General features: G+C 47.2%; 1 protein-coding gene across 1 annotated transcript; it reads right to left on the reverse strand.

The window, feature by feature from the left end:
* Positions 1-485: 485 nt before the first annotated feature.
* LOC307241039 (adenylate cyclase type 6-like) lies at positions 486-24009 on the reverse strand (the record flags this gene model as incomplete). Its single annotated transcript, XM_080014997.1, has 22 exons — positions 486-614; positions 699-823; positions 930-1134; positions 1286-1549; positions 1733-1865; positions 1965-1994; positions 2082-2108; positions 2402-2577; positions 2719-2877; positions 3181-3297; positions 3405-3492; positions 3586-3683; positions 3837-3984; positions 4070-4098; positions 4201-4329; positions 4452-4593; positions 5131-5289; positions 5407-5534; positions 5707-5818; positions 8698-8819; positions 9360-9509; positions 23071-24009. 22 exons carry the CDS (start codon positions 24007-24009, stop codon positions 486-488), a joined length of 3609 nt encoding a protein of 1202 aa, XP_079871123.1.
* Positions 24010-25865: the final 1856 nt, after the last annotated feature.

Raw genomic sequence — 25865 nt, forward strand, 5'->3', positions numbered from 1 at the left:
CTGAAATAAATAAGAAATTCCAAAGCAAAACTCGAGTACCTGTTCGTAAATTTTGTAAAATGACAAAGAAAAAAACAAAACAAAAAAAACACGTAAAGAAAAAAAATTAAGTAGAAATAAAAAGTAGCCTTATGTACAGCGTTTATTTTCTTTGACACAGGCTTAAAGGCGTAGTTTTTAAATAAACAGACTTTGCATCTTTCAAGAAGCCTGAGTGAGAGGCTAGACATGAGAAAAACCACGAGTCCTTCAGCGCGTCTGCGGGCCAAAATGGCCGTCAAACGGGGGAACGCGTCCACCCTCGTCGAGGACGCGTTTCCCCCTCCGAGGTCCTCAGAGTCTCCGCGTCGCTTTGCTTGCCTCGAAATCCAAACGACGGCGTCTCCAGTGACCGGCCAAGTCGCCCTCCGCCCCGGAGTGAGTCCTTCGCTCACCGGCGCCGTGTCCCCCCTCCCCCCCCACGACCGCCGCCGCCACGATGACTGCTAACTGTTGGGCGGTCCGTCATTCAAGAAGTAGGTCGTCATTTCCCCTTTCCCTTTGACTTTGACGACACCGCGACATTCAAGCACGTACCCTTTGTTTGCCAGCACCTGGTGGAGGTCTGTCGTCACCTGCGGGCAGAAGGGGAACAACGCAGAGTTACGTAACACTAATGCTCGGTAAATGACGTGAATCGGGCGGTAAAAAAGCCCTACTTGTATGCAGTCGGGTACTCCCGTGCTGTCCATGCGACTGGCCACATTGACGGTGTTCCCCCATATGTCGTACTGGGGTTTGCGCGCCCCGATCACCCCCGCCACCACGGGTCCGATGTTCAGACCTGGGTGCCAAAGAAACAAGCCCGCTCACACGTCAGATCGACGCACGCAAGTGTTGCGAAAGCGGCGCATCGGCTCGTGTCAGCGATTAGGTTTGGATTCCCTCACCGATCTTCATCTGGAAGTTGTTGAAGGAATGCTCGTTGATGTACTTCATCTGCTCCCGCAGCCTCATGGCGTAGTCGGCCAGCGCCGTGATGTGGGAGCGGCCCTCCCTGTCGTAGGTGGAGTCGTTGAGGCCGGACGCCGCCATGTACGTGGAGCCGATGGTCTTGATCTTCTCCAGCTGCCTGTACTTATCCTCGCTGATGATCTGCGGAGGAGGGAGGGGAGGGGCAAAGGCCGAGGCCGTCGTTACGCCTCCTGAGAGCCAGAGGTCGTAAAAGACTAAATGCTTTTCGTCGCGAGTCCGGAAGACGGTCCCGGCCGGGGGCCGCCCTCCGAGCCGCCGCCGTCGTCGTCACCTCGTCAAAGTCGGCGATGATCTCGTTGAGCAGCCTGAGGCACTCCACCCCCTCGTTGTTGGCCTCCAGCTCCACGTAGAACTCGGAGAAGTTGCTGATGGAGGCGAACATGACGGCCACGCACTCGCAGGACTGGTAGTAGAGCTCGTCGTTCCGCCGCTCCCGCGCCAAAAAGTGGGCGGCCACGTCCTTGGGCAGGATGTTATGGAGGAGCCGGCGGTTGTAGGCCTGGAGCTCCTCCATCTCCTCCTTTTCCTCCGTCGCCTAAAAGAGGCGCACGCACAGAGAAAGCTGGGCGGCCGGGAACGTTTGACGACCGCGGCCACTGTTTTTTGGGGTTTTTTTTGTGTGGATGGAGTGGAACTGCTTCAGCGAGAGATATAATTCCTTATCAGTCAGACTTGTCAGTTGTGTCTAATAAAGGCTTTTGTTTACACTGGAAGGTACCTGCAGCTTCCAGAGGAAGTCGAGGCGAGCGGTGGACTCGACCTGCTGGGCGTGCAGGTACAGCGCCAGCACGAAGACGGTGAGGATCACAGGCGTCATGACCCTCAGGGACACTTTGGTCACAACGAAGGGGCTGGAAAGGGAAGAATCGAATCCCGGTGAGTGTTTGAACGGAGGCGCGTGACAGAATGTGAAGTTTAACGCCTTCAAATCTCGTGGGATGTGGTCTTACCACTGGTCTGTTGTTTCATTAAAATTGGACCTGAGTGGGGGAAAACACGCGTCATTACAATCGCGTCGTGCTCCCAGAGGTTCGAGGACGCAGTGTAAAGTGAAAAACGGTCCTTACCACGAAGACGTAGTTGCATTGTAGTCGCTAAAAAGAAAACACGACATCAATAAGAATGCTGTAAAGACAAATCTCAGAAGTGCACTGACACCGAAGATAAAGCAGAGAGTAGATGACCAAAAGTGTCATAGAGGTTATGAATTTTTCTTAGGAAAGGCTATCTCCTGATCCAGCCACACACGCATCTTTCGGATCAGTGGAAATAACGAGGAAACAGCGAAGTGAATCAATTCACGCTCAACAAAAGTACGGTGGGTACGGCGAGATTATTATTCGGCCTTTAAGTGTCAAAGGCGGAAACGGGACTCGGAGCCACTCACAGGGCGTTGGAGGTGACAAAAAGGTCTGCGTTGTCGAACAGCGCCACCTGCAGCCACTCCATCAGCAGCAGGAAGGTGAGCTGGATGAGCAGCATGAGGGCCAGCTTCCCTATGCTGCTGATCTGCAGGAAGACCGAGCAGGCCAGCAGCGTGAGCAGCACGCTGTAGCTGAAATACTGCGGGAAAAGGAACAAGGAGCGTCACCGGGGGGAGGGGGAGCATTCCTGACTAGAGCTGTCTTTTAAGGGGGGGGGGGGGGGGCCACGCGGCACACCGCGGCGGCCACATCGCGGTCGTATCGGCGCATCGACACCAACCTCAGGAAAGGGACAGGAGGGCCCTGCGCTGGGGCACATCTCCAGACCGCCCTCCACGGACACGTTCAAGCTGCGGATCAGACACGGCGTCACGGCGGCGGCAGAGGCGTTCAACTTCTCGCCGACGCATTCTTCCAAGCGCTTGGTGTCACAGGCAAACTAACAGCCCCGGATATACAAAGGACAAGAAAAAAGTACACAAACTTACGCACGTAAACCTTTTTTTTGGTCATTTGTCAAACGAACTGAAGACGTTATGTTATCTTCATTTATATGAAATGATGAAAACACACTTTTTGAAGAATGTGCCTATGTGTGGAGAATTTATCTGTCCTACAAAGTGACATTAGGATAAAAAAACAAAACAAAAAAAAAACATGCATCAAACTACACAACTTTTAAAACGCAAAATTGATAACAGATGCTTTGAGTATTATTTTGAATGAATCTGCTTATTCACACCATATTGATGAAGGCAGAGATGAAGACAAGGATTAAGGTTAACACGCCGACCAGGGTGCTGTTGGTGCGAGACTGGACGATCTTCTTTGAGACCGTCTGCATCGCAGCCGGAAAGAGCTGGCACGACGGGAGAAGGGTACAGGCGTCATGTGGTTAAAAAAAATCTCAAATGGCCGCCGATCGGTATGGACCGAAAAAGGTGTTTCTCAAGGTTTTTCACATACCTTTATACAAGAGTATATGGCACAGATGAAAAGGATGTTCGCGAGTATGATGAAGATGCTGATGTAGACTCCCAGCATGACTGGCGTGCTGCAAGAGAGGGCACAGCAAAATGTTCAAATTGTTTTATTTTTATTTTTTTGTGGGGTTGTTGAATAAAGTGGACATTTGTGAATGACTCACTGTGGAAAGATAACAATCTGTATGAAGGATATGAAGCAGAATACAAGCAGAGTGCAGGCGACATAACCTCCGAAACGATCGTCGACCTTCTTGGAATACTGCAAGAAAAAAAAAAAAAAAAAAAACGGTTCAGATGCCTCCTTTTAAAACACAGACGGCCGACTCCGGGACTCCCAGTGAATGAAAAAAAAAAGTTTTCGGTAAAAAATAAAAGTACCCGAGATTTCCTTTAGCTTTAAATAGCACAAAACCTTTTTCTCCAAGCTGGAGGTCTGGAAGGTGAGTAGAAACCTCTTGACGTGGTCTTTCCTCAGCTGGTCGATGCTGCGGGCGTCGATGGCTCGGCCCAAAAACTCATCCACCTCATCCTCCGGGTTCATGGCCTCCTGAACGCCGCGGCTACGAAACGCAGACGCGCGGACAAGCGGAAGGTCATACAACCGAAAACAGCACCGCAGCGCAACGACAGTTGACTTAAACTTACTTGTCTTTACTCGAGCTCTCGTCGATCCCCTGAGGAAGAGGAGAACGAGCCCGTTAGGGGGTCACGGCTAAAAAAAACAAAACGTCCCGATGAAGCGGCGCGACTGTAGCTTTACTCTTCCAAGCTCTCACCATTTGCCTGAAGACCTTGGAGTCCTTGGTCCTGGAGAAGGTTCTGTCCGGGACCCAGCGCGGCATCAGGCCCTCATTGGAGTTGGCCCTCGTCCGCTGCATCTTCGCCATCATCGCCTTCTCCTCCTTCTGCTCGGAGAGGGAGCGAACGTAAAATTTGCGTCTTTTATTTGAATCAACGGGCGGGATCGGCCCCACGGCGGCGACCCTTTTTTAACCATTGCCCCCGCGTGGGCTTTGCGTGCGCTGACCCGTTTTTGGCTGCAGCCGAGGACCAGGAAGGTCTCGATGCTGTTCTCCTTCAGGTACGCGTTCCTCTCCCCTCCGAAACCCGGCTCCACCTCGTAGTCGCCGTTTAGATACTGCAGCGTGGCTTTGGTGATGTGGATCCGCCTGCAAAGAAGATGCACATCCCCAAATGAAGGGTGTGGAGTAGTTGTAGTATGTGTTTTTTTTCTGCAGTGTTGCAGTGTTGATGTTTAGAGTTTGTTCAGGCAAATTAAATATCAAATATATCTGCCTAGAAATATATATCGTTTGATATAATGTGATATGAGACGAGATATTGTCTGGAAATGTGGTGTTTAGGGCTGCATTACAGTAAGTAATACAGAGCGTGGATTTTTGGTGAAGGGTGTGTGCGTGAGCTTAGTGAGAGCGAGAGCTTAGTGTGCTGGTTTGGTTAATATGCACATTATTAATTAACATTATTATTATTATAACTGTCTCCCATGTGTCTTTTGTGTAGATATCTTAGGAAAGCACCAATATAGTCAAATGATCACTTTCAAGGTATTCAAAATAATAACAATAATAATAATAATAATAATATGATATTTGATTTAGTCAATATTGTGCAGCCCTAGGGCTTGTGGTGTGTTCTTGATTTTAACGTTTGTAGTGTAGTGTGTGTAAGCTGGTTTCCCTCACCCTGCCTTGCCTCCCGCCTCCATGTGGTTGGCCAGCGTGACGTCGTTGGACCAGACGTCAAACTGCCACTTCCTGAGTCCCAGCACCCCGCAGTGCACGCGCCCACTGTGGATTCCCACGCGCATGTTGACGTTGACGCCGGTGACCTCGCGCACGAGCCTGCGAGACGCCCGCGCAGGGTCGGTTACGGTGACACATCAGGTGCCGATCTCGGTGAGAAAGGGCCCAAAAATGTGGAGAAAGCTGGCCACGCTGCAAATGCTCCTGGATACTTACGAGATGGCCTCTATCATGTCCACACCCATCTCCACACAGCAGTGGGCGTGGTCCGCCCGGGGCTCCGGCAGTCCAGACACACAGTAGTAACAATCACCCAAAATCTTAATACGCAGACAGTGGTTCTCCTGAGAGGGCAAAGACACAGAGGAATGATAGAGAGAGCGGGTGAGAAGGGGAATAAGAAAAGACACGGAAACGGAAATGAGGTTACTGAGGAAGGGTCTCCAGGTTGAATGGTTCTGGTTCTTGTTCTGGCTCTGGCTCCGGCTCTGGCGGTTAAAGGGAAGGGAAACGTACCGACGCCAGCTTGTCGAAGCGCGCAAAGAGCTCGTTGAGCGTCATGACCAGCTCTTGAGCCGTGCACTGAGAGGCGAGGCTGGTGAAGCCCTCGATGTCCGCGAACAGGATGCTGAGGGGGAGACAGGGGGTGAGGAGAGAGGGTTTTATAGGGAGAAAGAGACCGACCAATTAGTCAATGTGAGCGCGAAAACAACATCAAGCTCTCTCCATTCATTCCCAAATGAGTGACTGTGATGGTGGTACTAATGTGCGTATATACAGCATATGTGTATTATATGTGAAGACAATGATATATTATAATATTAGAGATGGAAAGGAGGCGATATCCGGTATCCATATCAGGTCCGTACCTGCAAAAAATTGGTGGATTGGATATCAAGCATGGTACTTTTAGATGGCCATCTCAAGCAAAGTGCATCGATAAAAATTGTGATAAAAATATCGGATTGGTATCGGTATCTGCAGATACTGAACATTTCAGTGTGATTATCGGAAAGGTAAAAATGGTACCATGCCAACCCTATCAAATATCTCTACAGCATCGCACTATCTCACTATTAGTGTTGCTGCTGGTGATATATTATACTATTATATTATATTACACTTTATTTACCCACACAGGGATGCAGTGAGAGTGGCAGGAGGTGTGACCCGTATGTCCTGTAACGCAGTTTGGTACTAGTGCGATGTCTATGTGATAGCGGATGAGTGTGTGTGCGTGTGTGCGTGTGTGTGTGTGTGTGTGTGGGTGTATGCTCAGCGCTGTAATTGAATGTGTGAGGAAGTTCTCTATCTTTGGGGATTATCTTCTCTTGGCTGCTAGTGATTAAGTATTCCCTCACTAGTGTTTAATTAGCCTCCCCTTTGCCAAACCACTCAGGCGTATGCATGCAAGTCCCTGTGTGTGTGTGCGTGTGTGTGTGTGTGTATGTGTGTATGTGTGTATGTGTGTATGTGTGTGTGTGTGTGTGTGTGTGTGTGTGTGTGTGTGTGTGTGTGTGTGCACGCGTTTGTGTGTGTATTTTGTGTGAGTAACATGAAACATTAATTATGGGGAAAGTTTCAGGGGTGTTGCATTTCTCAAGGAACAATATTTCATATTTGTTTGGTTAAAATCATACTGTGTTATACAAATCATTACGTCCCTTACTACATGTTTGCAGAAGACAGAATATTCAATACACAGCAAAACAAAGATGGAATCCATAAATACAAACATTTGGAAAAATCGTCCGTTTAAATTTCTTTATAGGCCGGTTAATGACGGGTAAGATAACAGTAATGAATTGAATGAATACCATAGAATCAAAGGTCGAAAATCCAGATAAAAAATCATACTTTCATGGATTGACTATCTTTGTGTCACCCGAACACTTTGTTCATTTTAATGACTTTGTGAGAGCTGTACAACTCAAATACAAATATTTGTAACGTTACAACGAGTGTTGATCTACGAAAATGCGTTTTTGTGCCGTAATGACTGAAATGATATTTGTGTCAATATCATAAGAAAAACCATGGTAATTAAATAAGATCACCCTGCATGATCTAGATGAATTTATGGTGTTCATCTCGATCGCTGTATTTGATGAGTCGAAAACAGTCGACAACATATTCTGTGTTTGGGGCATAACGTCCGGGTGCCCTGCGTGGACGGGTGCTCGGGGCTCGCGGCCGGGTGGGACGTCTGGTCCGCTGCGGTGGGGCGGGCCTCGCTCTTGTGCAGGGCACGGGCGGGCATGGGGTCCCGCCGGCCCACCTGCGGGGTGGACGGTTTGGGCGGGGTGTCGGTCTGTCAGCGCGGGCCCTGGCTCCGGGCCTGCGGTCCGTGCCTGGCGCCTGCAGCCCAGGTTCTGTGACTTGTGTTCTGCGTCTTGTGCCTGCACATGGTGGTTGGTTGTGTGTGTGCCCCTCGCGGGTGCGGGGTCTCCTTGCGCTCTCTGGGACTGGGTTATACTCCTCAGGTTCGGGCGCGGGGCTTCAGGCTTCCCTGGGGGCCAAGGGGTTTTCTGTGCCCGTAGGGCGGGGTGCTCGGGGTTTTCCTGCAACTATGGGTGTCTGTACAGCTGCGGGACTCAGGGGTGGCTCCGGGGCCCTTTCCGCTGCTTGGAGGAGCCACGACATAATACCGACCTTATACACCACAACCAAAAGGGACAAGTCCTGTACACACACACACACACACACACACACACACACTGGCACCTGCTTTTAACACACCCCAGCATCCTCCTGGTTGCATCCCTCTCCTTTTCTTCCTCAATTACTCCCATAACTATGACAGGAAGAGACCACTTGCCCAATTGCTGTACAGTTTTCCTGGACTTAAATCAACTCAATTAACTCATGTCATCCGATGTTTATATTTTTCCATGTACATGTTGTTTGTTTCTATGTTTATGTTTTCTCCATGTACATGTTGTTGTTGTTAGTTTCTGTTTCTGTTTTTCCATGTACATGTTGTTGTTTGGTTCTATGATTAATTGTCTCACCCGTGGTGATTCTCCCCCTCTTCGAGTAATGATTAGTTGTTTATAGACCCAAACATAGTAAAATAGTTCACCAAAAAGGGGGGTTCTCTTGTTATTGCAGCAGTTCTTGATGATTTAAGAACGAATAAAGAGTGTCATTGCAGGTTGAGAACTTGAACTCCACTTGCAGACTAACTTTGTCCTAAATGCAATGGCACAAATACTCTGTGTTGTATGCCCAGTAAAAAAAAAAAAATTTTTTTTAATAAAATAATAATAATAATAATTATTATTATTATTATTTTTTATTGTTATTATATTATTATTATTATTATTATTATTATTATTAATAATAATAATAAGAATAATAATAATAATAATAATGTTATGTAATAATTGTAATGTAAAAAATATTATTTAACCAGTAACTTATGGACTAAAGTCATTATGTTTTTATTAGTCATTTTACAGCATTTCTGCTTCATATCATATTCACATCAGTGATGCTCAAGCTGACCTGACATTGTCGTGTTTCTGGATATAGATCTTATGGAACATCATGTCTTCCTTCTTGGCATTGATGTCAGCCTTCATCTCCATGGCAACATGCCTTGGCAACACGGAGAGCAACAGGCGTTCCTGGACAACAAAACAAAACAAAAAAGACAAAAAAATAAAACAACCCAGATAATGTCACTCACTCATATTATCTTGGTTTTGCAATATGCCGCGTGAATGTGTGTGTGCGCGCGCGTGTGTGTGTGTACGTGTGTGGGGGAATATATGTGTCTGAGTGCATGCCAGCACGTGTATTTTTGTGCATGAGTGTGAGACTGTGTGTGTTTGGGTGTATGTGTGTGTTGTCTATGCTTTTGTTTGATGTGCATGCGCATGTGTGTTGGTATACTGTATGTGTTCGATCTGTGTGTCTTTTTGTCTGTCTATGCATGTGTGTGGGTGTATGAGTTTATCTGTATGTGTCTTTTGTTTTTGTCTGACTTTGTTTGTCTGTGTGTGTGTGTGTATGTGTGCATCTGTTGTGTTTTTGTTTATCTATGGCAGTGTGTGTATGTGTGTGTGTGTGTGTGTGTGTGTGTGTGTGTGTGTGTGTGTGTGTGTGTGTGTGTGTGTGTGTGTGTGTGTGTGCCTCTGTGTGTGTGTGTGTGTGTGTGTGTGCACCTGCTGCTGGTTCTCTCTCTGCAGGTGTAGCCGGGCCTGGATGTAACCCCTAGTCTCCTGGAAGGCCTGACGCTGGGACACCTCCGCTGGGTAGTGCGTGCAGATCCCGATGATGTTGGTGCAGAGGAAGATCAGCACGTTGGCGCTCACCTGGAGAGAGAAGGAGAGGGAGAGGACACTGTGCTGTTATCCGTTAACTCCACACCTAAGAATGTCAAAGGAAAGACGTGTGTGTGTGTGTGTGTGTGTGTGTGTGTGTGTGTGTGTGTGTGTGTGTGTGTGTGTGTGTGTCTGTGCGTGTGTGTGTGTGTGTGTGTCTGTGTGTGTTTAAAGATCACGGTGTACCAGAAATCACCGTGAAAGAATTTCTCCCGTGGGGTAAACAATGTCTTGTTTCTGATTAGTTTGACATTCTTTCTGCAGCTGCAGTAGCTGCATAAGGGCAGTACAACTAGATAACAAAAATTTGACCAGAGTTCATGTCATTTCATGAGGTGATCAGTTATAGTAATTTGATCATTTTCAAATGCCTTGGTTTATGTATGTTTAACACACAGTACATTTCAGTAAAACAAAAAATATTACAAGTAAAACAAAACAAAAAATATGTATTTTGTATTATGGAGGCTTCCGACTTGTAACTCACAGTGAACTTATCTTGCCTGTGGCAAAGTAATAATTTGGTTTATCAAGGTACCTCTGGAATGTCCTGTAAGTACCTAATACTATCAGGCTCTTACAATCTGTACAGCCTCCATGTCTTTAACTGCGCCATCCCACGGTCATTTTTGATTTGACCTCAAAAACACAGATTAAGACAAATTCACAATTTATTATTTTTTTTACGAGCCACACAGCTGCTACAGTCATTGTGACTTGAGGTCCCGTACATATGTATTCGCCTACGAAGCCAAACAGGACGTGTGTCTGTTCTGTCTACCTTTAACCTTGCAGGTCATTGGGTTCTTCGGGTTGTACTATCCCGTCTAACCCACCTGCAAACCAACAAGTACATGGATACACAATATGTACATACACACATGCACAAATGCGCACACACAAGCTTCCTCTGGCAGGAAATGATCCTATTTGTGGAATCTGATGTCCCCTTTGCTCCTCACAGTCCATTGACCACCTAATATATTTACAGCACGGCTTCGGTCCTCTCGCTGAGCACGTCCCCAAATGCATCGTGGGAAAAGCTGCCGGTGCTTGACCTGTGACAAGGCCATTTCCTTAAAGATGAGCTTTTTTTTTTACAACATTAAAGTAAAGCCCTGCGCTCCAGAGAGACACTTTTGGATCCTAAATAAAGTGAAGTGAGTGACAAGGGGAAGCTCAGGGATGATACATCCGACATCTCACATCAAATATGGCTGCAAAGTAGGTTTCGGGGGGCTGGGTCGGAGAGGGTTTTTCCATACCTGGAACTATAGTTTAAAAATGTCTTTCGGAACAAATTTTCTGTCTCTGAGTAATCCCGTCTCTCCCTGGGACTTCATGGTCAGTGTTCCTGGAATGTTTTTGTACCCGAGTAAGAATCTGACATCCGAATACTGACACCTACTGGACGAAAAAGGAAGCATAAGTAGGGTGGGCATAGGGTCCCATTGAAATTCTTCAATATATCACAGTTTACACATATCAATCAAAATAAATGAAAAAAATAACATCATTTAAAAAACTACTGTATGAAAAAAATAGCGCTAGAGCGTAATAAAACATATTTATGTAGGGATAAATATGTCAATATGAATAAAAAAAATATGGTAGGCATTATTGTAATTTAACCGAGCATTAAAGGGGACCTATTATGAAAAACTCACCTTTTCAGTGCTTGTGTACATACATGTGGGTCTCTGATGGACAACTACTAACGCACAAACTGTGACACAAGACATAAGTCATTCTTTTGTGGGCTCCCTATTTCAGAAAACATGTGATTTAACAAGCCGTTCATATTTGCCTCCACCTACAACATCATGGGGGATTCATTAGAATTAGAACCGCCCCCCATCTGAGTAACTCCACCCACGGCTTAAGAACTACTGGACCTGCTAGCATTGTCGAAGTTAAGAGCTACTGCTCTGTTGGCTGCACAGACCAGCACAAATCTTGTAAAAGAAAGGAATTAATGCCAACTTTCCATGACAAAACTGCAGATGAGGGACATGTAAGTATTTCAAAAATAATTCAGATGTGTGTTTCGAGCTTACTTCATACAGCTACTCATGCTCAAACCCCATTGGCTCACAGAACGGGGGCCTCAGGAGAGAGGCCCAACCCACTGAAACAGACCATCGGGAACAGGAGGGGTTTAGAGGCATGTTAGAATGGCTAGAATGCATAAACTGAGTTGTATTTTCGGCAAAAAAAACATCAAAGACATGTTTTGGGTCCTCAGAGACCTATATTGACTTGTTGATAGGGAGTATCATAGAGCCCCTTTAAAAACCTTACTTAAAATAAATTAACTGAGACATTTTTTCCTGCTGAAAGAAGGGTAAGGTCGCAAAAATAAGGAAGAGTCAAGTCCTGACTAAATGAAAAAAAAAAAAAAGAAAGGAAACACAAGAATGACTAAACAAAATAAAATACAGCCCAAAGTTAGAGTGTGCAGAGTACATGAAATAACAGGAATAACCACAAATGGGCATTGAAACATTTGTTTAAAAAAAGAACGTTAAAAAAAAAAGAAAATTAGGGGGAAATAATGCAGGGTCATAATGGAAAAGACAGATAAAATGGAGAACTGACAACTGTTGAGGACAGGAAGGAAAGAGGCATGGAGCGAGAGGAGTCAAACGAGAGAGAGAGAGAGAGAGAGAGAGAGAGAGAGAGAGAGAGACAATAAGAGGATGACAGAGTAAAAGTCAACGTGAGTGAGAGAGAGATCTATGGATCGCGGAGAGAGGGAGGGAGAATGAGACAGAGACGGAGCGCAGGGCAGATATGGACTACAGTGACACTAGGCAGATGGCCCAGAGTGCTCGGCTGTTTACTTTGCTCTCGCTATTCAAGCAAAAACAGCCACCGGGACAAAAAGTGAAACCCGACGCAAAATGCGTGCGCGAAGGGGTCGCCGGCTCCCGTCCGCCTGTGTGTGCACAGTCGAGGCGTGCATTATTGGTGGAGGTTCTGCGATCGTCTCCATCACGCCCCATGCGTTTGGGCTCACAGGCGAAAAAAACGAATTGCTTGCTTTACTGGAGAGGGCTCAGGCCAGCAGGTTTGCAGAGCACACACACGGAGGGCCTGTGTTTTAGGGGAACACCGCGGCGCCTCCTTTAGAGGCTGGGTTTTTGAGGGATACACCGCGGTACGCCGCATGCGAAACCGCGCTGCACCTGCTCACTCAGTTCCAAACATGCACACATTCATCCTAATCCTCCGGCTCATTCAATTACCGGCATCAAATGTTCAGCTCCAGGCAAAGGTGGACTCATAATCGAGTTTCCGCCAGTTTGTTGCCCTTTAAAATGAAGCGGTCTATGTAAATTGAAACAAAAGTATGCCGGGAGCCTGGGACATCATTGTAAAGACCGTAAACTCTTTTCGCCCGGCAGAAGTCGCGTGCGTTTTCCCCCCCGAGGCGGACCGATGAGCGCCAGCGGCCAGCCGGCCCACCAGTCTGTGGAGCGCCGACCCCGGCCTAATCCCTGGTTATCAAAATGGCGTTATGTAACAACTGTCCTGATCTAGACGGGGCAGGCAAAATAACAGCAGCGGCAGCAGCGGCAGCAGCGGCAGCAGCGGCAGCAGCGGCAGCAGCGGCAGCAGCGGCAGCAGCGGCAGCAGCGGCAGCAGCGGCAGCAGCGGCAGCAGCGGCAGCGGTGACCGCGCAGCACAAGGGAGATTAAAATGCATTTTTGCAACACACTATATGGGACCAAAAGGTTTAAGCGGATATGTAGGCCCACTCAATAGATTGTCAAATGTCTAAACAGAGGAGTGGTTTGGTAGATGACTGGCTGAGATACCTGCCGTCCTCCACCCAGGACGCCTGCGATGATTGCCTACATTTTCACCAAAACGGCTAACTAGGTAACTGGTGGAGATCGACCATCGACCATCTTTGGTGTCTTATACTCAATGGACAATTTGACTGAAACGAAAGAAAAGGTTCCCATGCTATTGCAAGTTGAAATTTTGAAATCTTCCCTGGTTACTTTGTAGATCGCCCAAGGAGAGGTCGGAATGACCAAAAAATATGGAACAAGCACGTCGGCGGTCCCCCTTGGTTCTTCGGCTCCTGGCTTGGTCTTCCCTTTGAAAACGGCCGCTGTTCTTCAAACCACTGACAACTCTGTAAAAGCCGTCGTCTAGGAGTTGGCGGAGCCGGGAAAGGCCGAGATCGAGCTAATGGAATGTTTAGAACGTTTATTTACAATTTCTCGTGCTTTATGATGGATTCGGCACGGCGTCCATTTACTTTAGCAGGAAGTCTGCGGCATGACAGAGAGCCTATAAACATTGACTTTTACGGCCATAGGGTCCTTTTCACTGAGCTTGTTTCGGCTGTGAGTGAGTGGAGGGCGGACTGTGGACAAGCTGGACATTTAGCAGCACAGCGACCCCTCCATGGGACGAATTCATTCAGGAATTATTAATGATTAACCCAACGATATATGTAGGTAAGTCCAAAAAAAGTAAGTCCAAGAACAGGCATGTCAAATCAGATAACAATTTTTAACCCAACAAGCTCGGCCCCATTCCGCATCCAAAATCCTCTACTGGGTACTCGCTGCTTTGGTGAAAGCCGCAGCAGAAGGCGGTGACAGCAATCTGGGACTTTTTCACCCTTGTAACAGGACTAGGACCGAAGTGTGGTCGCCCTCGACCGGTCATATTTTGGCTCCGTGAAAGGTGTCGGCGGGGGGGGATCGGTTGAGGATGACGACTACGCTATGTGCAGAACACGCATTAGGAAGGGAGCAACACTTACAGTTGAACAAGTCACCGCTTTACACAGTATAGGGACATTACGTTCCCTAAATATTACCCCCCACCAGTTCATTTTTCATGTCCGGCCTGCTATGTTGTTGCATGTGTTTGATGCAAACTGAGCTGCGCAACGGTACCAGGAGATAATTCCCCCGGCCTGGTCCTCCATTCCGCCTTGTGGTCCTTGAACAACCTGAGTCTTGAATTCACAATGTGGAAAACGCCATCGTCTAACTTACTAACAGCTTGTCCACATGTAACCTGAAACACTTCATCTTGATCGAGTAAACACACCCGCAGGTCAGTGAGTTGTCCTGTACGGTGTGTGTGTGTGTGTGTGTGTGTGTGTGTGTGTGTGTGTGTGTGTGTGTGTGTGTGTGTGTGTATGTACCCATGCAGTCTGACACTACATATTTAATACATTTAGGACAATCTGTCGGGTTTCCGAGGTTCTACTGTACATCCCAGCCTTGTCGTCGAATGTAATATTCCGTAAAGTCAAATGCTGGTCTCTAAGGCACCGACGATAACGTGGCTGATAACAACACTACAACCTCTCCTAGTGTGTATCCACAGTGCGTGCCCTTTACCACGTGTCGGCGGGTTTGTTGAATGTTTTTCGGGTGGGTGCCGGCGTGCGACCTACGCCCGCCAAGGCTGCGAGGTTGCCCGAGACGGGAGAGAAGCTTTTACTTCGCAACGATCGGCCACATTCCTCAGCCTCCCTCCAAAGACCTGCAGCCCCCTGCCAGGGTTCAGAGTGGGTGCAGCCCGGGGACCCGGATGGGGGACATGACTGCTCAGCAGATTATGGAGCGACACAACCCACAGCCAGACCACTTCCGTTTGCCTGTCAGCCTCAACCCCCCTCCCCCCACCCCCCCACCCCCACCACCCCCCTTCTAATTGGGCTATGACACCAGACCATTTCCGTTCTTTACAGTACATCTACCGTGAACACAACATCAAATTTAGCACCTGCTCTTGAAAGTCTCTGCCATTGAGGACTGTTCAACCCTCGAAGAACGACGAATGTGCCTGAGGGGAAAAAAATCGAGGGGAAAAAAATCATTCAGTCGGACAGTATTGTACAATATATAATGTAGAGCAGAACACGGTGAATTTATAATCCCTTCTCCCGGTGGGAGCAATGACTGATGGGATATTGTTGTTGAAATGGGGCCAGTGAGCGTGTGGTTGGAGCCTTTTGCCTTTGAAACGCATCTGGAACTTCTTAGAACATCTGTTTTAGATCAGGCTCTATTAAACACACTTCTTCTCCCCGTGACAAAACGGAACAAAAATCACTCCCCCAGGTCGCCCCTTATCTTCCCCCTTGTGAGTGTCTGTTATTTATTTCCGATTTCTTTCCTTTTTGTGTATTTCACTCTCCTCCCTCCCTCCTCCCTCCCCTCCTCCCACTCTCTGTCACTTACCCTGTGTGAAATAGTGTGTATGTGTGTGTGTGTGTGTGTGTGTGTGTGTGTGTGTGTGTGTGTGTGCGTGTGAGCATGTGCGCGCGCGTGTGTGTGTGTGTGTGCGTATGTGTGCTGGGTTTGTGTACTACTAAGCCCGAGCCCCGTGTTCACACACAGTTCTCCCTAGCCCTTATCTGAAATGACCAGAACCACATCGGCAGATAAAGAGTGGAGCCCCGCCTGACCGTTCTGCTCCCTGACAGGGCTGGGTGGTCCACACTCTGGAGGTGAGTGCAGACCCACTGCAGCTCCCTCCGCCGGCCTGACTGCCGCCAAAAGTAGGTATAAAAAGTAAAAAAAAAAAACAACAACTATTAATACAATTTCAAATTGCAAATTGTACGTGGTAAACAAAAGAAAAAATATATACACTTTGTTGTGTGATGTGACATGCAAAGTGTCAATCGCCAAGGTGATTTTATGAACAAGTTATAAATATACATAAATAAGTTATAAATATAAATTTATATATATACACGGGGGAGCAGCAGCTCAAGAGGTAGAGCGGGTCATCTAGTAATCTGAAGATGATGATGATGATGATGATGATGATGATGATGATATTACCTTCTTGTAATATTTGTTTCTATCTTTATCATAGCAATTTTTTTTCCCCTTCCGGGGGATTCACCTCCAAGGAATTGTATGTCTCACGCAATGAGTTTGCACAAACAGGTTTGTATTTTCCCGAAACGTAGTTGACGTATCTAAAGGGAAGTTCGGTCAGATTTTATTTGTGCGGCGCGCTTTTCCAACAAAGAAGCCCAGGCAGAAAAGGAAGAAACCTGGCGAGACACCCAATATAAATAGTCCCCCAAAAAAAAGGATGAAAATAAGGATTGGAATGCGGTAGCAGCACTCGGTTGACGTGAGGACGCAGTGAGAGACGTCATGTCACGCGGGTCTGCAGGACATCTTCTTTTTAGAAACACCAATTAGGCTTTTTGTGTTTTAGAATCCATCCATGTATTATTTTATATGAGCCCTATTAACACATTGTGAAGTACTTAACGGTTCACCGTGATTCTAAGCCTCGGCCGTTAAATTAATCATATAACTCACACGTTCTTTTAAATATTTGTGGAGACAAAGCTGGAGGCACCACTTCACGTCGGGAAAAAAAAAACAAAAAAAAAAAAAAAAACCCTCTCGTATCCCCCCCCCCCGCAGCCGTGTGGGTGCGACTTTTGTGACGAGGGTGTGACTACTGAAGTGTTGTGTGGTTACGCGACCCCGTTCTCAAGTCGCTCCGTATCTTCTGGAATGGAATGGCTCATTGTGGACATTCGACGCGCCTGGTGATGTCCTCTCTACGGAGAATCGAGGATCAGTTAATACTGGGAATACATGAGGTGGATAAAATGTGTAATAATTTGAAAAAACAAACAAACAAAAAAGAACAGGGAATGTATAAATAACGATTGCGAGACTAAATAGATTCGGTAATTTAGGAAGCAAAATCATTACTGTACACTCTACTGTACATACTCTGCTGCTCATACATGCATATTAATATCCATACAGTGCATATATATTTTGCTAGATATGTTTTGCTTACATTTGTTGCTTATATTTTTGCTCTGTTGTTTACGTTTTTCTAATATGATCATTTTTTATTATGCCACCTTATTGTTTGCACAGCCCTTTCTGCCCTTGTCCTTTTATCATTTCACTGCACTGCGAGTTTATGATTGCAGGGGACAAATAAAGAATCTTGAATCTTGAACCCTGTTTGATGGGTTTTTCCTTCACTAGGCCTCAAAGCCTAAAAAGCAACATCTTTAACAATTCACCAGCAGATGGACCAGCTAGCTGCCCAGAGATAAGCTTCCCTGAAGCAGACGACTGGCAAACAACATCCTGTGCACCCCGCCCCCCCCCCCCCCCCCCCGCCACCCCCACTCCACGCGTCCGCCCCCACCTCCACTGAAAGGACCTCTACTGTGTCATCAACATGTTCAATTATGGACCGTCCCATTTCAACTGAGCGGAGGGGTGGGGGCCAGAACACCGCTCCAACTCTGTCCGGCGACTGATGAGCAGGATGTCTAGAAAGCCCAGCGCCGGCCTCCGACTGACGAAGGAGGAGGCGAACGGGGAAATCAAAGATTTCACCTGATTTCTTTTGTTTTATTTGTTTTCACTCCGTTGCACTAGTCACCACACTGTATACCGACAGCCTGGACTGGGCTTTGACTGCTTGAGTTGTAGTTGTTTCCTTGGCAACCGCTGGATCAAGTGAACACAACCACTGAGGGAGACACTTGATTGGAAGCCAGTGGTGTTTTTTTCCACCTCATCATTCCGAGAACTGATTCTCAGCCTATGATTTATATTACTACCTTCTTATTGGTGCACATCCTGCTGAATGCATTAAATTAGGTGTGTGGAGATCTGACGATTATATATACTATATACTCTCAAAAAAAAAAAAATTTAATATTAAGGGTATAAGACATAATTTAATATTTGCTTTATTCCGATTTATTATTATTATTATGAAAAGATGCAATAATAGAATAAATATACGCAATTTGCATATATTTATTCTCAGCATCCAAGATCTTGGAAGGTATTTTGTTCCAACTTTCAACATACTTGTACCGCATGCTGTGTCTGTGTGTGTGTGTGTGTGTGTGTGTGTGTGTGTGTGTGTGTGTGTGTGTGTGTGTGTGTGTGTGTGTGTGTTAGTGTGTGTGTGTGTGTGTGTGCGTGTGTATCTGTCTGTCCGTCTGTCTGCACGTGCATGTTCGTGCGGGGATCCCGTCAGTCGGCCTCCATCCCACTTGTGAGCAAAGTATACATACATACAGTGACAGGTAGCCTCATTAAAATGCTGCTGCCGCGTTAAACACACAAATTATTTATCAGCGAGGCAGTGGAAGGACTGCGTGGGGAGAATATCGGATTCTCTCCTCCGACCACATGCCTCCCACTTCCTTATACGCGGTGTCCTATTCTATAGCTGCATCATCCCGGGCCACTCCATCACAGGCTCCACCGGGAAAGCCGTCTGCCATTCTATGCATGATGCGCCCAGGGTTAAGTCTGGCACCACACCCAAGTCAACGCCCCCCCCCCCAAAAAAAACCATCTGATCCAGACCACGCAAGGTTTAGACCGAGCTGCTGTAGAAACAGGTGTAGCCGCTCGACTTTTCAGCCTATTGAAGATTGCTTTGAGGTCCCTGAATGATGTGTGTTTGACATGGTTTTACATTACAATAAGCAGCAAGGTCAATTTAAAACGTGTAACATACTTATTCACGCACCGCCCTACAGAATGACATAACGAACGTTATAATATGTATTTCCAAGCTTCTGAGGGCGAGGTGAGCGCTGGAGACAAGGTGGCCAGTGAAACATATTGACTGTCCCCTGACCCTGAGTCCCCAGCAAGGCTGCATGTGCTGTCTGGGTTGCCTAATGGGCTTTTAAACCACCGTTTGTGTTGTGGTTGGGGATCAAAGATCTATCCCAAAATGCATTAGGATTCTGCGTCATGCAGCACATGGGGGAAAAAAAGGGACCGATGACCAAAATACGCTTGACTTGGTGCCTTTGTGAATAACTCAGCGGCTCCTGTGGACCTGTGTGTGTGTGTGTGTGTTGGTGTGTGTGTGTGTGTGTGTGTGTGTGTGTGTGTGTGTGTGTTTACCATTGTATGCGTGTGTGTTTGCCATTGTGTGTGTGTTTTTGCCATTGTATGTGTGCATTTTTACCATTGTGTGTGTGTGTGTGTGTGTGTGTGTGTGTGTGTGTGTGTGTGTGTGTTGAGAGCATACAGACATGAGGGCCCATGCGTATGCAAAGAAGGGGGGACAGAGCGAGCTGCCTGCTGCTTTGACGCAGACTCTGATAAGACTGTTCCACATGACGCAACAGTTAGCAGAACCACCGGGAGCTCTGTATTTTTAGGAATGAGCCTTTGACCTTTGACAACCCTTGTGTCAACAACATCCACTTAACAATAACCACTCATTGTCACAGACCAACACCGTAAACCCAACTTGTGTGCGTTGAACAAGGACGTACGAGTGGCAATTTGTCTTGGTGAGACTGTAATTTTGTCTAGCATCAGCAGAAAAGAGATATCCGTGTATCGAGGTTTGCTGTAAAAAAAAAGCTAATTAGACTCCACCGTCTGGTATCATATTCTAATTTAAGAGATATTTAGGGGGGATTCACACATGCCTGCACCATATTTACAAAATCTGAAAGATAAACAAAATAAATTTAAAGGAGAGGCAGAGGAGTGGTGGGTATATACACTGTATTGACTGTTAAGAGAGTGTGTGTGTGTGTGTGGGTGTGTGTGCACGCATATGTGTGCATGCATGTGGGTGTGTGTGTGTGTGTGTGTGTGTGTGTGTGTGTGTGTGTGTGTGTGTGCGCGCGCGTGCGTGTGCGTGTGTGTGTGTGTGTGTGTGTAGGAGGCGGGTGCAGGGCGGGTGGGTGTGTGCATGTGCCCACGTATGGTTTCGGCAAGTTGGCGTCAGCTTGGGAGAACTACAAAGACTACAGGACAACGGTAGGTGAGCAGCTCTCTGACTGAGTGAAGCTATCGGGAGACGTTCACAGCACGCCGTCTCCGTCTCCGCCTCCTGACGGCGCGGCACGTCCGCGACTTCGCGCATGGCGGCGCTTGTGTCAAATACAAACCGGTACATTCCAGGCAGCTCGAAACAAACTCAGACACGTGTATACGCTAACATATCTGTAAATATAACCAGCGAAGGACGAGTCAGTGCAGTTAGTGGTTGAAGCTGTAAAAACAGTGAAACACCATTAAGCACCAACGCCAACACCAACACCCCAGTTTACAGTAAGGAAACGGGGTAGAGCTCGACAAAGCCCATTTTGGAATGTACACTGAAGAGGCTCTCCAGGCTTAATACATGCATTACCAACAGGATTTTTATTTCACTCGGGCATTGTTTTGTTGTTGTCATTTTATACAGATTTCAGCAGATGTTGTCGTTTAGGTGTTTAGCAATTATCCACTTCAACATCTAACCGGCAACATAAAGTACATTATAACCAAGGCGGTAGTACTGGTTGGTGAGGTCGGTGAGATCGGTAAGTCATTAAGTTATTGAGCGCAAGGTGGGTATACTGTCTTAATACAGTATGAATCGATGGATATTAGGCAGAAATAAGTGAGTCTACTTTAAATCTCCAGAGATGGAGGTTGGTATACTCCATAGTCCATACATATCTGCATGTACCTGAAACGACAGTACTCATTTATACACTATTAAGTGCTGCGTTGCTGTGTTACACACACAAAATGTGATTACGGGCTGTACAATGCTATTTGAGGGGGAAAAAAATTACATGAAGCTGTCAGTGTTGGTGTTTTTTGTTTTTTATCTTTCAAATTAGTGCTGCTGAGTCAGCGCTGATCATTTGGATTACCCCGACATTGAGACAAGCTTGGCCCTATAGCTCCGAAGCCGGTCGGGCAAATAAGCTTTGGCAACGGTCTGCTTCTAAATAATCACCCCATAGCTCGTCAGCACGTGACACACCCTCCCTGATGTGGACGTCGAGTCCATGACCGGCACGTACCCGATACGTTTTTTGAGCAATTAGCAGAAGGCTTTTGAAGAGCGTGCGACGGATACTGTAGCAGAGGCCCCGAGAGAACCCCAGGATCCACATCTCTGATTAAGGAACCGGGGCGACCGTCGCCTCACGAACTGCAGACCTCACTGCGGAAACTGAGTCCAGCAATGGGAAGACAATGGGTTTCTACGTCCTAATCACACCGCACCCCCCCCCCACCCCCACCCCACCCCCATGTCATATCACAGAATTGCATTATTATCTGTAACCGCTGACGACCACAACAGGAACCCGGCGAGGTTAATGAGTTATTGGAGAAAGAGGAAATACTTGCACACGAGCGTGAAGCGGTGATTGATGACACTGGAGGGTCCGTGTCACACAGCACACATGCTGGACCCGAGGAGCACATGGCATCGCCGGGCTACCAGATATGTCACGACATTCATTTACTTAACGATGGCAAACAAAGCCGAGCCCGTGACGGATTGTCATGCAGTATGTCATAAATGATGCCGAAGAACACGCCGTGTGCCGTATGTGACAAAAGAGTTCCCAGTGTTCAGGTTTTTTTTATTTTTTGTCTGTTTGTTTGAAGGAGCAGCGCCGTGCCATTCACCAAGTACTGGACTAATGACACAATAACAACAATGATCTTAGTGCAGCAACGTGTGGTGTAATAGCTCTGTTTTATTTTAATATTAAATGTAGGTCATGCAAGTGTGGCTATTAAATAGACCATTCTGTATAAATTGAGACCACAGTATCTCAGCGAAAACTATTGCAATCCATTAAATGAACAGCCCGAACCATTAAATTTACTGCTAACAATTCAGCAAACGTTCCGTTCTACACTTCGACACTTTTTTGCAGGAGTTCAATAATTATTTTGTTCTGTATCTTGTTTGAGCGAAGACTGACTGTTACACATCCTTTATGGTGGTACAGAGAGCACCCAGCCACCATGCTGTCCCCCAACGACACCAATTATCGCCCCACCCTTGGAGAAAAAGTACAAAGCGTCCCTTGTGTGAGAGCACAGAGACCTGAGTGATACTGCTTTATCATCATGGTATTCGTCCTCAGAGCACGCACGCGCACGCATGCACGCACACACACACACGCACGCACACACACACACACACACACACACACACACGCATACATACACAGTGCCGTCCGGCAAAGGCGATGCATTCAGCCTACTGACCTTCAGCTAGCCCCTAGGTCCTTGGCGTGACGCACAAACAACACGCTGTACAGCAGGCCCAGTACACAGCCTCAATGTAGACTGACCCTACACTGGCAAATAAATAAAGATGCAACACAGTGACCACAGCACAATGAACGTGTCTCATGCACACACCTATCTACAGTATACGCTGCTCCAGTGGACTAAATACTGTGGAAGGGCCTCATCCCGTGCTGTACACCACTGATATTGTCAGTCATGGAGATGGAGCAAATTTAAACAGCCCCCCGCTTTTCATAATTGTTAGGTCACGTCTTCATGTTGCCATCCAGTGGCTTTACGTAATGGTGACGGTCTATTCATTCTGTTTGACACTTTGAAAAAACAGTCACAAAAACCTTCCAGGTCAAAATGTTTTCGTACGTGTCGTCATCCGACGAGCTTCCCATGCTGTTAACCTGGAGTATAGGTTCACGTCAACCGTCCCTGTGAATGTTCCGATGTCATATCACGGCTGTGGACTCTGTTACCTGTTTCCAGAGGAACTTGTCTTCTTGGTTGATCTGCCAGGTGGTGACCAGGTGGATGATCGACAGCAGCGCTCCGCTCAGCACGGCCGCCCTCATCCTCACGGGCAGCAGAGTGTAGATGATGTAGATGAAGAAGACCGACCACCAGATGCCCTCCGAGGCGCTACGGGGGGCCACCATCAGCACCCCAAACACCTGCACCGACACCAGCACCCCGATCACCAGGTAGCTGACCATCCACATGTAGTCCTGGTGGAAGCCGTTCCGGTTGCACACCACCATGAGAGCCATGAAGAGCGCCATGGCCACGGACAGGGCCGATGAGTAGGCCACGTGAGGCGCGGCGTGCACACAATGGAAGGTCAGCATCACGCCGCATACGATCACCAGCACCCCCATCAGCATGGTCAGGGAACTCTGGTTCAGCCTAAAGAAGTAGCGCTGGTACAGGCGCTCCAGCTTGCGGGACTGGAACTTTTTAGACTGGAACACCCGCACCACCCTGAGCCAGCAGTCGGCGGCCGTCATCGCCGCCGCCCCGCCGGGACCGTCGTCGCATACATCCCCGTTCCCGCTCCCGTTGCAGCCCCCTTTCCTCCCTTTCAGGTCCCCGTCCTCGAATCCCAAGTCGACAGACTTGAGCCCCACTCCTTCTCCGGCGGTCCCTCCCCTTTTGCCGTAGTGGTCCTCCTGCCAGCCGCAGCGTTGACCAAAGTTGCCCCCACCTCCCATGGCACCAGCCGCCCCCCCACGGTGGTGCTGGTGGAGGGGGGCTCCAGAGTGGGCCTCCATCGCATCCGGGTCCCGTAGGCAGCTCATGTAACGCGGGTTGCAGAGAGATGAGCCTCCCTTCCGTTTGGACTTCTTGCCATTGCGCTCCCCCCACGCCGTTTTGCGGTCGTCCACTCTGGCGACTAGGAAACCACTAAACCAGGACATTCTGCGGGAGAAGGGAGAGGGATGCACCGTGAAAGAAGATCTTATGCGTATTACAGCTCCAATCAAGATGTTTCACTTTTTTCCGACCGGGATTTTACCTGTTTGGGTTCGGGTACATGTCCGAGCCCTTTTCTCTCCAGCCGGCACACTCATTTATCTCAGTGGGCAGAAGTTAGTGAGACGGAGATGGTTTTAGCGGCTATCATGCGCAGGCGTAGGTGGGAGGGGTCCGATGCGGATGGAGGCAGCGCGACACATCACATTACCCCAGAGCCGGTGGTAAGAGACCAAGGTTAATGAGGCGACCAATCCCTGGAGCCGGGGTCTACCTCCAAGGCTTTCGCTGGGTCTAGAAAATAAATAACGACAAAAAGACAGAACTTAGAGCAACCTGTTGGAACATACATGTCATGTGATTTTGGTCAAAATGTAGAATAAAATCCACTGGACACCCACCTTTATGTTGGGACGTGAAAATCCTATACCTTAAATCGAACTGTCTCAAAGTACTTTTCACAAGTATGTAAGATGTCGCAATAAACTGTTTTGGATGGAGGGTCTTGGAAATGTGCCCTGGAGATGTGTTACAACTTTTGAGTGCACATGAATCTTATGGTTTACAGTAACACATTTCCTGGATATCCAGACATTTTTTTGGTATTACAAACTATATCAGGAGACAGGACATAATGGTATTCCGCTTACTGGTGTTTTTTCTTACTGAAGATGAGAGCCGAAAAGTATTGGCGTTGAACGATGGGAAATTATTTGCGTAACATTAAAATAAAATCTATCATCATTTCATTGCCAAGTGTTGACAAGTCATTACCAGGACCTCCCAAATAAAACCTTTAACACAACAAGACAAAGTGAGGCCTTTTAGATCCGACGATTCTCAATGTCAGCGTACTGGACAGTACACTGGAAAGAATACTACCACACAGGAAGTGATGCTGTTCACGCTTTACAAGGCGGTGAAGTACTCCGACAGCGAGTTATGCTGGTGCAGCTACTACACAATTATGAAAATACAAGAGGTCCACTGATGGCCCTAATGTCACAAACAGAATGAAAACATAGATCTTTGGGCCACACCCTACGGGCGGAGTTGAAAGACAGGCACCAACACATTTCAATGTTGTTTTGGGTGGTCTGTAGTTAAACAAGCAGAGGACCGTGGTGGGACCACCACAACTGCCCAGTTATCCGATATTGGGCTTAAATCGTAAAATAACAGAGATGGTTCAGTCATGTTGTACAGAATATCCCATCTATATTTACCCACAACCAACCAACCAACACTGTCACCCCTGCCATAGCCTTTTAATTTATCCTGTGCAGAGAACACATTTTCAAATATGGGCAAAAGTTCGTTATGGGATACATGTTATTATTATAGAGCTGGGCAAAAGTATGATATTATCCAGTAACACTAGTCACAATATGGTGTCTGAGGAGGCTATTTGAGGTAGTTGTGGCCCCACACAACCCATTACCATCCACATTACAGTATTTACGGAATTTTAAGATATTTTGAGATTTTTCCAGATATTATACTATTAATATATACCAATACCATGTCAAATGTCCCTCTGATTATGGTGATAGTAGTTTCTTCCATATCTAATGTCTTACAGAGCCATGAGCTTAACACATTTCACTGCATATATGTATGAGCGTATGTATACGCGTGTGACAAATAAACCTCTTGAATGCTGAATGACGGGATGGCACCGGTACCAGGCCTCCCAGTGACCTGAGCTCATGCCGGTGCAGAACCCAGCGGCACCGCAGGCCAGTGCCGCTCAGCTGCATTTCTACCGGGACCACGCACGAGCCGCACACCAACTCCTGTC

This window comes from Zeus faber, assembly GCF_960531495.2.
Source record: "Zeus faber genome assembly, chromosome: 15".
Lineage (NCBI taxonomy): Eukaryota > Metazoa > Chordata > Actinopteri > Zeiformes > Zeidae > Zeus > Zeus faber.